Genomic DNA, 13861 nt, shown 5'->3' on the forward strand with positions numbered 1-13861 from the left:
TACAATATACACAAACACACAAGAATAAGTCAAACTCTGTTTTTAGGATTCCGTAGTTCGTTTCCATTTTATTTCACATTCAAGTTCTTTCCTGAAATCATTTTAGAAGCTTTGTTTCTGCAATATTTTAGAGGTTCGAGCCCTGTGATAGCTATGCAATTCTTTTTCCAGCACACTAATTCAGTATTTGATAAAGGCAAGTGACAATTACTAAACTATGTCCTATTTTAGAGTTTTTGAAAAATAAAAAATTACCATAGAACAATACCTGTTAAATTTGGCTTTTGATTAGAAATTATGTGAGTCAGCCTTTAAGAATAGGTGGTACAGTCCCCAAATTTTACTGATGAACAAACTGAGGGTTTCTTAATTGGTGGGCTAATTGATAGATCCACTTGCTAGAAGCAAAATTGAAACTAGAAGTCAGGCTCTGCCACAAGCCCAACATCCTCAACAAACCACACAGCAAACAGCAGTTTGGGTAATTACTTCTGTTCCCCAAGCATCAAAACAAATGCACAAAATAGGAAAGAAACATGGCTATTAGTTGGTTATTTTATAAACAAGGTGTTTAAAACTTAAATTAGTACATGTAAAGAGTTGGCACAAACAGATGAAGACTCATTTTCACAGCAGCAGTAGCATCTGCACAACATACCCCCTTAGCCACTGCCCTCAGCCCTTCCCCCCTCCAAGAGAGGTAGTGCTGCTGGCTGCAGATTTCTTCAGCTCTATTTTCATAGACTGAGTCTCAGCTCGAGGCTCGAATTTGGTCAGATTTCCTGCTCCTGGGGCTGCCACTACTGGCTTTCCTGCTTTCATACCTTTTGACATAGGAATGCGGGTAGGTGTAGGCCGCTGGGATGACCCATCTTGTCCTGACTGTAAGAGAAAACAGAAGGGAGATGTAAATTTCCCCTGAACATGCCATCCATTTGAATGTCACAAGACTCTTGACACACAGAAACACCCACAGGTGACAACCCTTCCCCAGAAGAAAAAAAAAAAAAAAAAGGAGTTTAAGAAACTTGGAATTGGTATCTAATTTGCTCTGGTTATGTCCTTTTTTCCTCTCTAAAAACATCTATGTTGAATAATCTTCTCTTTTTAAGTACTACCCTACCTCCTCTATCCTTTCTGAAGATGGCCTTAAGGTCCATTTCATGGCAAAAATATCGGCCACCAGGTATAAACTCAGGCAATTTTACTTGTACTGTTCCACAAATTATCTCCACTCTCCCTTCTTCCCTCCATTTCAGATGAAGCAGCTCTCCTCTCATTCCTTATGACTTCAGGTGACTGTCATTTTTCTTTGTCATTGCTGACCTTAAAATCCTAACACTCTCTTGTTTGGATTTCTTATGTGAGTCTCACCAGTTCATCTCCTGTCTCTGATGATTTCTTTTCGATCTCTTGCTGGCTCCTTGTTCTACCTTGTCTGCCTTCTAAATGTGAGTGTCATCATGTCCTATTCTCAGCCATTTCTAAGTTTTACACTCACCCTTAGAATCCCCTTAGTTTGTCCCAGTATGTCCAAGTACTAGAACCTCAAGCCTTCAATTCTCTCTTGAAATGCAGATCTGTATTTCCAGCTACTTACTGGAAATTTACAGCATCCCCCAGTCATCTAAAAATAACATGTCTCAAACATTGCTTATCCTCTTCTTCAAAGAGTTAGTCTCCCTATGCTGCTCATCCAAGACATCCAGACAACCAAACCAGAAACCTCAGAGCCACCCTCTATATTCAATTTGTCATGAAATCTTTTCAATTCTATCTTCAGTATATCTCTGTCCTCATTTTCACTTCAAGTCATCTCTTGCCTAGAGAATTGCAGTAGCATTGCCTTTAGCAGCCATCCCCTCCAATTTATCTTTTAAATAGTTTTCTAGACAAGTCTTTCTCAAATAATGTAATGTTTTTCATGATCATAACCCTTTCAATGGCTCCCCTTTGCCACTCCATGAAATTAAATATCAATTTCATAAAACACGTCTGTGCCTTCAATATCTGACCCAAGTGTACTTTTCCATTTTCTGCACTTGGATTTTCTCTATGCTCCCAGCACAGTGGGATGCTCAATATTTCCCAAAAATGCCAGGCTGCTTCACATCCTAATGCCTTTGCACATACTGTTCTGCCTTCATATTCCTATTATTTTCCTTCTTGAAAATCCCACCTTATCTGTGAAGACTTCTCTGGTGGGTCCTTTGGGTATACCTGTTTCAGAACCACTAAGTAAGTTCCAGTCCTGCCTCTCCCACTCAGTCAAGTACTTCTAAAGTCCTCTTCACATGCCAACACCTAATACCATGGTCAAAGCATAGCTGACACTCAACAAATGTGGAATGAACAAGTGCACACATGAACTAGCCTGATGACATTTTCAAAGAGGTGTCCTAAACCTTTTGTTGTCCTTGCTCTAATGGGATCTGGTATACCTAAAATAAATGGGCTACAATTCAGACCTTTAGAAATCTTAGGCAACTGTTTTGAAATCCTATTTATGTATTGGGTTTAATAGGTGGTCCAAAATGTTGCTACAGAAGGTAAGGCTATCCTGATAGGATACTCAAAATAGGAATGAGATGTTACAACAGAAAATCTACTTCAAATTACAATAATTTACATCCCCACAACGTTTTTATAAAATGCAGCAGAAAGAAGCAAGACCCTACATAACCAAACTATGCTCTGTGTTGCCTAAAAAGCAGTCCTAAATCATTTGAGAAGGGCAAATAATTTTGAATGCTATTTGGCTTCTGTAGAGCCAGTAATGAAAAGCTTTACTGGCAAAGCAATTAGTAATTCACACTTTGAAGTCTGTCTTGAGTCTGAATTTTGGCAAAGAGAATTAATGTAAATTATATTGAGCATTTAGGGAAATAAGCCACAGTTTCTATATTTAAATCATGACTTTCCTGTCTTTAAGAGATTTCAATATATGCTATAGAATTTGTTCAAAATTCCGAGCCTAGAGATCATAATTTCTAGTCTATTAGCTTAAATTAATATCTAAATAATTCATGCTCTTCTATAAGAATCTTGTCCCCAATAAATAAAGACAATCACTGGAAGTATTTTGAAAAATATAACTTCTTTTTAAGCCCTAGTGTTTGCACTTTGAACATTTTTTAAAATAATCATTCCTGCTAGTTATCGAATAAATATTTATAAAGTGCCTGCTCTCTGCAAGGTAGTTCTTTTTTTAATAATTAAACACCAAATTTTAATTATTTTTCAAAATATGTATCTGTTTTCTACTATCAAGAAAAAAGGTAATTCTTAATCATATAAAAATCACTTTTTTTCCTTTAAAAAAAGTTTTTTATATCAAAATATTTTAATCTTATTTTGTGAATAAAGCATGGCTATGACCATACACAATCACATATAGTATATTTTAGGTTTTAGAAATATAACCTAGGAACTGTTTTAGTTCTTCTTGAATATTGACTGTTTCCTCCTGTCATCATTTTAAAAAGTATTTTAAACATAAAAATCAAATTTTAAACCTCAGGATTACCCTGTGCTGCCATTTCAAAGAGCCCATCTTTGCAAGTATTTGAAGTGTCTCCACAATTTACATGAATAAATGAAAATTTCCCTCAAAATTGGCCCAATTTATCAAAATATTAGATTGCTTAATTTTCATCTATCAGTGTAGATGGTGCTACAGGAAACATCAGTGAGTGGGGGAGGTACACGGCTTTGATTTATTGTGGGTGCTGAGTTAGTCTCACTCCTTACTTCTCCATCCTCCTCTGGCCAGGGCTTTGGAACCTCTTATACTCACCACTGACTGGGTTCCTCGAGTAGATGAAGTTGTGACTGGTGTTATGGTGATGGTGCTCGTCACTTTGCTCGCACCGGGTCGTGAAGAGAGATGGTTCCTGGGAGAGCGAAGGACAGTGCCAGTGGAAACCTCCTTTTCAGCTGTCACGTTGACTGGCCGAACAGTAATAACTGGACTAGCTCCTTCAACTGAAGTCCCAGGGGATCGTTTAAACTGGGAACCTAAGTGAATGTGAATCTTATTGTCTTCCGTGGTTATGATATTGGCATTGGAATTGTATTTTCGTACTGGAGGTGGAACAGTCTGTTTTTCGGGGGTGACTTTAAGGATAGTCCTTCCCATGGGCATTTCCTGGGATTCTGGAGAAACTGCAATTTCGGCTGGCGCTGCAGAAGTAGACACCGTCATTATCTGAATGGGGGATGTGGGCCTGTCTGCAAACGTGCCTCTTCCACTTTCTGGGGTTTTCTCTCTGGAAAACGTCGTAATTGTGACTGGGGACATGGCTCTTTCTGGGCCAAGAGTAGGTTCTGCACTTTTTGTTTTTTGAGACATAACATTTGGTGATGGAATAATGGTTATCCTTGGTTTCTGATTCCCTAATGTAGGAATGACGGTGGTACTAGAAAAAAATTCTTCAGATGTGGGACTGGTTATCTCCAAAGTGGCAGTACTGTTCTCGTGATCTGGTGTCACTCGGATATGCAAGGGCTGGCCCTGCTTTGGTGAAAGAACTAGTTCTCCTGGGTGCCCGGAAGTGGAATTTGTTCGAGGCCCTTTCTCCTGCGTGATTGATGGGCCGTTTTCCCTTTTTCTCATCCACGGAATCCACGACTTTCTCATAGTGAGCTCATTTGCTGCTGGAGGATACCTGTCTAGGACAGAGGATCGTTCCATGGGCTTTTTCAGTCCTACCTGTCGAAGATTGCTCATGATGTGATTTTCTTCTTGGAAGGATTTTCGTATGAATACAGCCGGCGTTTCTTCCTCAGCTGCCTCGCTGCCCACGGCCTCTGTCTGCACCCCGGTGGACGTCACAGGCACATCCACCATTCTTCTCCCATTCACGCTGGGTCTGAGAGCGCGGCTGTACCGCTTAGAAAGCTCCAACTCTTTGGTCAGATTGAGGACCTCCTGCCCCATGTTTTTGTTCTTATTTTCTTCCTCCATAAATCTTTGTTGAAGGACTGAATAATCTACTTGGAGCTGAGAAAGCTGATCTTCTTTGTTCATTAACTCGTGAATTTTCTCTTTGAGAGCTTGTACCTCGGCTTTCAAATCTCTACTCTTAGCCTCTTCCAATCGAAATCGGTGTCTCAGCTCAGCTTCCTGGCTCACAGCCTCCCCTTTCTCTATTGCTTTGTTCTTGGCAATTTGGTGCTTGATCTCCTCTAACTGCTGAGAGAGGAAGTTAGCTTTATCCTGCTCAGTTCTGAATTTCTGCTCCAACTGATCATACTCATCCTCTGTCTTCATCAGATCCCCTTCCACTACTTCCAACTGTTGGAGACGCTTCTTCAGCCTCTCAATTTCAAGGGTTAGTTCCTTAATCTTATTATCTTCTGGGCAGGTGAGCTCAGGTCCTTTTCGAGACCTTCCTCTTGTTATTTCTCTTTCCACTTCTTCCATACCATCAAGTCTCTTCTTTAACAAATCAACGCTGCAGCTTAATTCAGAGGATTTTTCTTCTTCACTTTTCAGTTTACGTATCAACTCATCTCTCTCCTTTGTCAAAGTGTACACCTTTTCCTCCATTTCAGATTTCAGTTTTAAAAGTTTCTTACTTTCTTCGATTAATTTTTCAGTTACATCCATAACTTTGCCTTGTTCCACCTTAAAATTTTTATTGAGTCCATCCACTTTTCTCTCTTCTTGCTTTATTTTTTCCATCATATTTTTCCTTTCATCAACCAGCATCACTGTAAATGACTTCAGCTTTGTGAGATCATCTTTGAGGCTCAATTCTGCCTTTTCCAGTCTACTTTCAGAACACTCAAGTTCTTTAACTCGACTTTTAACTACCTCCAATTCATTTAGCAGGTCTTTGGTTAAATTCTTTTCTTTCTCCAGATTTAAGTGTAGCTGGGAGCATTCAGATTTACTCTTGCTAAATGCTTCTTCCAGTTTCTCCAGTTCAGACATTCTCTTCTGTAACTTCTCAACTTCAAGTTTGAGCTCCTTACTATGGTGTTCTTCCTCTTGCAGTTTCTTCCTCAGTTCCCTGCACTGGGATTCAGTTTTCGTGATCTCTTCATCTTTACCCTCCATTTCCAGCACACGCTTTCGGAGATTTTCCACTTCTGCCATGAGGCTGGAGTTTCCACATTCCCCTTTGGCAATTTTATCTCTCAATTCCTGAAGTTCTTCCTCTGCCTTTTGAAGATTTTTATTGGTCTCTTCTAGCTCCTCAATTCTTTGAGATAAGCCAACCAGCTTCAGTCTAAGTTGCCTGTTGTGAGACTCTTGGTTAGCCAATTTAGCATTCATCTCTTCATGCTCTTGAGAAAACCTAGAAGCCTTGTGTTCAAAGTCCACTTCTAACTTGAGCAGTTTCTGTCTGTCTTCTTTGGATTTGGAAGTAATGGCTTTGAGCTTTTCTTCTTCTTCCCTCAGTTTCTGAGTAAGATCCTGTACCTTCTGGCTTTGCAGGCCAAGTTGTTCAATGTGCATTTGTCTTTCATCCACCAGCATGAGTGCAAAGGACTTGAGTTTGACAAGCTCATCTCTTAGTTTATTGAGACGCTTAGCATTTTCCTTTTCTTTGCGGGCTTGGTAAGCCTTTTCTTGTTCAAGGAGCTTTTTCAACCTAGAAAACAAAATATATCTATATATTAAAAGATTAATCAACAAATAGATTTATCTTAGTTCTTAAATAAAAAAACAAAATATTACCACAATAAATCCCTTATAAACAGCTGTAATATCAACTACAAGTAGCCATTAATGAAACTGATTAGAAAAATCAGGAGACTGGTTACCTTTAGAGAGGGTAGTAACTCAAAAGGGGCCTGAGTTTGTTTCATTATTTACACGCTGGTTATAGAGGATTGTTCAGTTTATGAAATTTCATAAGCTAAACACTTAAAGAATACCTTCCACATGAATTTTTTAATAACTATTAAGTAAAATAAAAGTTGTGCAATAATAATGACTATTATATGTATTATATGCCTTCTGTATTCTAGGCAGTAATATCTACTTTATTCTCACAACTCTGTGAGATATGTGTTGCTACCATCATTCTCAGGAGGAAAATGAGCCGTGGGATTATCCATATATCACACAGTTAGTCAGCAACAGTGCTGGGATACCAACTCAGCCAGTAGGGCTCCAGAATCCTTACTTATCTCTGCATCATTCAACTCCAAGAGAAAATTTTACTTAAGTGAAAGAGAAGATCCAGAAAAGAAGAACTTTTGAGTTTTATTTTTTAAACCCTTAAAATAAATTATGCAGCTATCTATGTGATAGGGACAAAGCAAGACAGACCATCTGACACACAAAAAAATGATCTACATAAGTTGATTTTAGTTGACATCAGAACTGGCAAAGGATTTGGTCTCAGTTTTCTGATTTAAACAAATTTTCTTAATAAAGAACTAGGTCAAGAGGAAAACTGAATCAGTACAAAAATGTGGTAGTTGTAGGAATCGTTATGTTTCATATGTATGAAATGCATTTTCTCTATGATGTATGTAAATAGCTTTAAAAACAAGGAAATATGTATGCCAGAGAAACTATTTACCATTCTTGTGTTGGTCATTTAACTTGTATCAGATTTTTCTTTCTTTTTTTTTTGTACCAGGGAATGAACCCAGTGGGGCTTAACCACTAAGACAGATCCTCAGCCATTTTTATATTTTATTTTGAGACAGGCTGTCAGTTGCTTAGGGCCTCACTAAATTCCTATACTGGCTTTAAACTCACGATCCTCCTGCTTCAACCTCCCAAGCTGCTGGGATTACAGGTGTGTGCCACTACACCCGGCTTGTATCAGTTTTTAATAGTTTTCTTTATATACCCACAGAAACGTATCTACCAGCCAATGGTGGCTCATACCTGTAATTCCAGTAGCTCTGGAGGTTCACTGAGGCCAGAGAATTTCGAGTGCAAAACCAGCCTCAGCAATTTAGCAAGGCCCTTAACAGCTTAGCAAGACCCTGTCCCAAAATAAAAAAATTTTAAAAAGGATTGGAGATGTGGCTCAGTGGTTAAGCACCTTGTGTGTGTGTGTGTGTGTGTATATGTATATTATATATATTATATATTTTATATATATCATATATTAGTGTAAGAATGCATCTCAGTACTTAATGTTTATAAGTTATAAACAACCACTAATCTGTATCTATTAGTTTTATATATATTTTATTTTTTCAATGTACTTCACACCTTTATTATTTGAATTGATTCATTCCACACTTATGACTATATTAACTGTTAGTCAAGTAAATATTATTTATCTCACATTGCATTATGTAAGAAATGATTGGATATAGCTATAGATGATATTTATAATTAGAGCCATTTCCAGATAATTACCATAGAAATGATTCTGATGATGTCATTAAGATTTTTTATAGAATTTGTTTTATAGAACATATGCTGTAGCTAAATATCTCTTAATTAAACACAGCTTCCAAAAATCATTATGACTTCTTCTCTAAAATGAAAGGGAAAGATAGTTTTCAAATCCTATAAACTCACATGAACAATACTGTAATAGCTTAATTAAGTGTTGTTCTTACATATGTTAAAGAGCACTTTATTAATCATCTTATTACATGGAGGAATAGAGTGACTTAAATATTATAGAAACCATAAAATTGGTTAGTAATAAGGCTGAAGGAGGTGAAAGCAAAATGGGGAAGATGAGAAAAAGGGAGCTGACATTTTCAGGTGGCATTGGGGGCTACTGACAAGAAAATCTGTCTCCGGGGAACAGATTTTTCAGGTCCTAGAGAATTTCTAGTCTTAATATTATTCAAGAGGCTCTTAAAAGCTCATTTGAAACTCTAATTTTGGCTAATACTTAATTCTAAATAAATAAATAAAGGATAAAAAGAAATTTCCCTATATGATATGTTAAGTGCCTTATTATTTCACTTAATTTTCACAATAATCCTTTAAGCAAGGCAATACTGTACCATTTTGTAATAAGGGATATCATTGGATTTAATTAAAGGAACATAGCTATGAAGAGCAGATTGGGATTTTGTATCATTCCCTGGTACAAAAAAAAAAAAAAACCTGTATATTTGAACAAATATTGTTTGTTCCTAACAATGCTATTCCTCAAATAGATATGTTTGCTAGACAGTTCACATCTACAATACTTAGGTTAACTTCATCTTGCATGGTTCAATCTATCTTAGATTTGTCAAGATCCCCTTTGGACTCTTTTCATACAACATTTCAGCTTATTCCTAGCATTGTGTCACTGGTCAAATGACCCCAATCATTAATAACAAGACAGGTCAATGCACAGAGCCCTCAAAACACTCTCAAGATCTCCCTCCTGCTGACATCAATCCATTCAGTAGCATGGATGAAGTCATTCAATTAGCTGTTGAGCCCACTGGACTATTCATTCTTTACTTCTTCAGAGCTCCCAATCTTCCCTTGTGAACCTGTTCTAACTACATCTTCCTCATGGCAATCAAATACAACCAGTCCTTCCTGTTGCTTATGTTCTGAATTTAAAGTCATTGTTGAGTCCTTTATTTATCTCACATCCCTACATTTAGTTTCTCAACAAATTATGTCAATTCTATCATCAAATTACATCCCCAAATCAATTACTTCTCACCTCCTCCATTCCTATCACCCTGGCCCAAGCCACCATTGCTAAAGCCCCCTAATCTGACTCCCAGCTTCTACTCCTGCCCTTCAGTGTTTTATCTTCCAAAAAGCCTGGATGATCCTAAAGTGAAAGAAAAAAACAGGGGGGGGGGCAAATTAGATCATATCAATCTGCTTAGAAATGGAAGGAGAAACAGGAAAATGGATATAGAAAACATGCAGAATTGGATCAATATTTTAATGATATTAAACACACACAAGAGCTATTAACATGCTTCCTCTTAATTTAAAGCTCTTTGGTTTTTCTTTTAGCCACAGTTCAGTTAATAAAGAAAAAACTGATAGTATGCCAGTATTAATAAATGAAAAAGTAATTATACAATACTAAAAATAATGGATGTAGATACTGCTCATCAATGTCTTTGAAAAGGAGACCTCCAGACATTATATACATATGTACCCATCTCCACCCATAAAATATTCTTGCCAAAAAAATTAGACCTGATCATATCAAGCTGTAACTAATTAGCTATAACTAATTACTAGATTAGTTATAGTAATTAGTAATTAACTGTAACTAATTACTAGATTATAGGAAAGAGAGGGTCAAGAAACTGCTAAATGACATAACCATTATGAATCAGAAAAATACAAAATGTGGGCAACTGCACATCATGAACAACCTAGTTTCTTCAATAAATACATTGCAGGATGAACAAAGAGCAGGGCTGAGGATCTATAAATTAGAAATTTAGAAGACATATCAACCAATTATCTTTTGGATTCTTATGCACACTTTTTAAAATGATACAATTGGAAAATGTATGTTAAGGAATTATTAAATTTTAGGTTTGATAATGAATTGTAACAATATTTTAATGTCTTTTAGAAATACATATTGAAATATTTGCGAATCAAATGATTTATCTGGGATTTATATCAAAATAATCCAAGGGAATGGGAATAGATGAAATTAGACTGATCATGAGTTAATTACCAAAGCTAAGTATTGCCTGAGTCATTTATTTCCCTTTATGATAGGAGATGTTGTTATTGAGTCGTTTATTTCTCTTTGTGATAGTTCATTATACTTTTCCATCTTTGTAAATGTTTGAAATTTTCCACAATGAAAAATTTTTAATCCCCTTTTGGAATCTTCAACTTTCTTCTCTCCCCCAAGTCTCAGCTCCTTTGGTCTCTGGCCACATTACTACTTATCTTACAGTGTTGTGTAACTCTCAAGTTTGTCTGTGATTGTTAGTGATTCTTTCATTCCTTCCCATGTTTACAAAATTGACTTTGTAGAGACTCTTACTTTTTCTTCCTTATTGGAATTCATTTGATGCTTAGTCAAATTTATGTTAGAGAAAATATCCTTACTATGTTCTGTTCTACAGATACTTGTTAATATCTCTTTCCTTTTAAAAGTCTAAGGTCAAACTTTTGGGTGGAAGAAAGAGGAAGTAAGAGTTTTTTAACCTTATCCGAATGTTGCATTTTTTTGATGACCACCATACTTGGAACAGTTGTCCATCTGTGTTCCTTAAGCTTCAGGGGTGCACACTTTCCTCTAGTCATACCCACTTCTCTTCTTTGGAAAGCAATTGGTGGGAGATTTTATGAATCTATCTCCCCAACATTGTTGACACTTCCACTTTTTAATCATTCCTCCACATTTGTCAGCATTAGTCCCAGAAAAGCAATTGTGTCTTTGCTTCCTTAATATGTTGTCACTTGTCACCATCCTAATCCATCAGACCCCATTTTGATATACTGATGTCACTGAAAAGTCATCCTAGGCTTATTTCTCAGCCAGTCCATACCAATTTCCATTCTCAGCACACTGTTCTTCAATCCTGGTATGTATGTTTCTCTGTCTTTTGAGAAAGGGGACAGGTTAAAACTAGAAAGGGCATGACAGTAATTAAAGATGAATGAACCTCAAAAGAGGCAAGCTTGCATGCAATTTGAAGTCTTCAGTCACAATGAATTTTCTCCCCACTAGAACACAGTGCAAAGCTAAGCAGCTTGTTGACATGATAGGACATGGTTTTATCAAATCACTCAGGAAGAAGTAATACTTTTTAATAAATCATCTCTGTTCCTAAAGGTAGTGACTTTTATAATAATTATCCAGAAATTATCTAATATCCCCAATATATTGTGCAGGACTAGACTTAAGGAGAGATGGATGAGTCTCAGTTGTTTAGCTGCAGAGTCAGATCCTATTTTTATTTGAAATTTTGATATTTTCCTTTAATTCTAACTTTTTAAAATAGCACATTAAAATATATCTTGACTACTGACTCTTTTGGCATCCCCTTAAATTTGTATCCCAGGTGCAAGTCTCACTGTATCACCCTAGATGCAATCTGATTATTGGGTGCTAAAGAATAATTTTGTGTGTGTGTTTGTATTTAAAGAAGTGGTAGATCCTTCATAATAGGACATAAACTTTTTAACTTTGTTTTTGTTTTACATTTCTAGAGTAGTGAGGATGAGTTTACAAAAGCCATTATGCACTTTTTCCTCTTCCCCTCTTGTGAATACCAATGGTATTTTAGAGTATCTGATCTAAATTTTTTTTTACCTTAGCCCCAAGCCAAGGGGGCAGAAGGCCTCTCACACCCTTTCCCACTTTGAAAACAAACTTGATGTTACAAAAGTGAAAGACAAGACAATAAAACTAGTCAAATTGTTGCCAGTAGCTTTTGTGAACTGCTTTCACTTCATCAGAGATGACCTTGCAATTATATTCGTGATTTTACATTATAGAATAATATCCTGTAAATTTTAAAATAATCCAATGATGTCATTACATTTGCTTCATTAGCATAGTCCAAGTAATGCAAATACCAAACACATCAGAATCTCAGGCAGATTATCACAAATGAAGTTTTACTCTTCATCTGATTTTAGGGGAATTATATATAATTCTGCTCTGAAATAGGCATATTAATGACATAGGTCTCATTGAAAATTATAAACAAGGTTATGCATTATGGACCATTTGTGGTTAGCCCAATAACTCATCCAAAACTGAACTGATTATAAAGTTAAACCCATAGCAATTTATCTTTAAAATGCACAGATGGCAGCAAATGAAAACCAAAAAAAGCTCATGGCTAATAACAAATTATCCTTGATGAAGATTATGAGATTTACTATTACCAGTTGAGAGCACGTTCCATAGATGTTTGCAAACAGTGGGTGGCAGCCAGACTCCATTGTAAAATACTAATTTAGTCCTCAAGAAAGTCTAGTAACATGCTGATTTAAATTGATAAATGCCATATTTAAAATTAAATCAATTAGTATTCTGCTAGTAAATAGCTCTTCATCATAGTAAAAATGTCTAGGGAATAGGTAGTTATTTTCTCATATAAAACCATAGAAATTGTTAGCCTATTCTGATTGTTTGCTGTCAATCAAGAGGCTAGTGATAAAAAAGATATATTAGAAGATAATGTAAAAAAGTGCCATTTAAATACAGCTTTAAGTATAGACTACTGAGGGACAAGTGTGGGGATGTGCATGGAGGAAGTCCTTGCTAGGGGTTTTTGCAACTATTCCCAATACTCATGCTATCAAGGTACAGCCCATAAGGCACCTTTGTGAGAGTTGGATAAAGGTCCCCTTTCTGTGGAACTAGTTTCAGGTTGGGGTATCTTGGGTGATGTACTGAATTAAAACTGAATTTCAACTCCTATCTTTCAGATTCAGGAGCTCTGACAAGCTACCACCTATAAAACTGCAGTGGACTGAATACTTGTGTCATACCTCCCGAAATTCAAAAATCCTAATCCTCAATGGAATGGTATTAGAAAGTGGGCCATTGGGAGGTGCCAGGTTATGAGGGTAGAGTCCTTATGAATGGGATTAGTGCCCTTGAAAAAGGGACCCTCAGTGGATACAAAGAAAAAAGAGTCATCTAAAACCAGGAAGAGGGCCCACATCAGAATCTGACCATGCTGGCACCCTGGTTTTGGACTTTCAGCCTCCAGAACTGTGAGAAAAACATTTCTGTTTATAAGTCACCCGTCTATGTTATAGCAGGTTGAACTGACTGGACAACAGTACACAAGAGTCCTACTGGCTTCTTTCTCATCCTTCCAACTTCAGTTTGTATATGCTTCCCCACACATTATTAACAAAAATGAAATAAATGTCTTTTGTTGTTTCCATATTTCCTAAATCATTCAAAGTCCTTTACAGACATTTTCACATTGGTCCAATGAATAGTTTTAAAACTAAAGAAAGCAG

At 36.6% G+C, this 13861-nt stretch overlaps 1 protein-coding gene across 6 annotated transcripts in view; it reads right to left on the reverse strand.

The window, feature by feature from the left end:
* Positions 1-13861, reverse strand: part of Filip1 (filamin A interacting protein 1) — a 174086-nt gene that overhangs the window by 13627 nt on the left and 146598 nt on the right. For 5 of the 6 annotated variants that reach the window (XM_046430427.2, XM_058574527.1, XM_058574526.1 and 2 more), the window contains 2 exons: positions 3797-6602; positions 659-882 (listed from right to left, as the gene is read on the reverse strand). In XM_046430427.2, the coding sequence (XP_046286383.1) occupies positions 676-882; positions 3797-6602 (3013 nt within the window). In that variant the 3' untranslated portion in view covers positions 659-675. The remainder of the gene's footprint in view (positions 1-658; positions 883-3796; positions 6603-13861) is intronic. The other variant, XM_058574529.1, reaches the window with a different exon arrangement.

This window comes from Marmota monax, unplaced genomic scaffold (assembly GCF_021218885.2).
Source record: "Marmota monax isolate L192 unplaced genomic scaffold, Marmota_monax_Labrador192_F-V1.1 WCK01_AAM20220418_F8-fsc00227, whole genome shotgun sequence".
NCBI lineage: Eukaryota > Metazoa > Chordata > Mammalia > Rodentia > Sciuridae > Marmota > Marmota monax.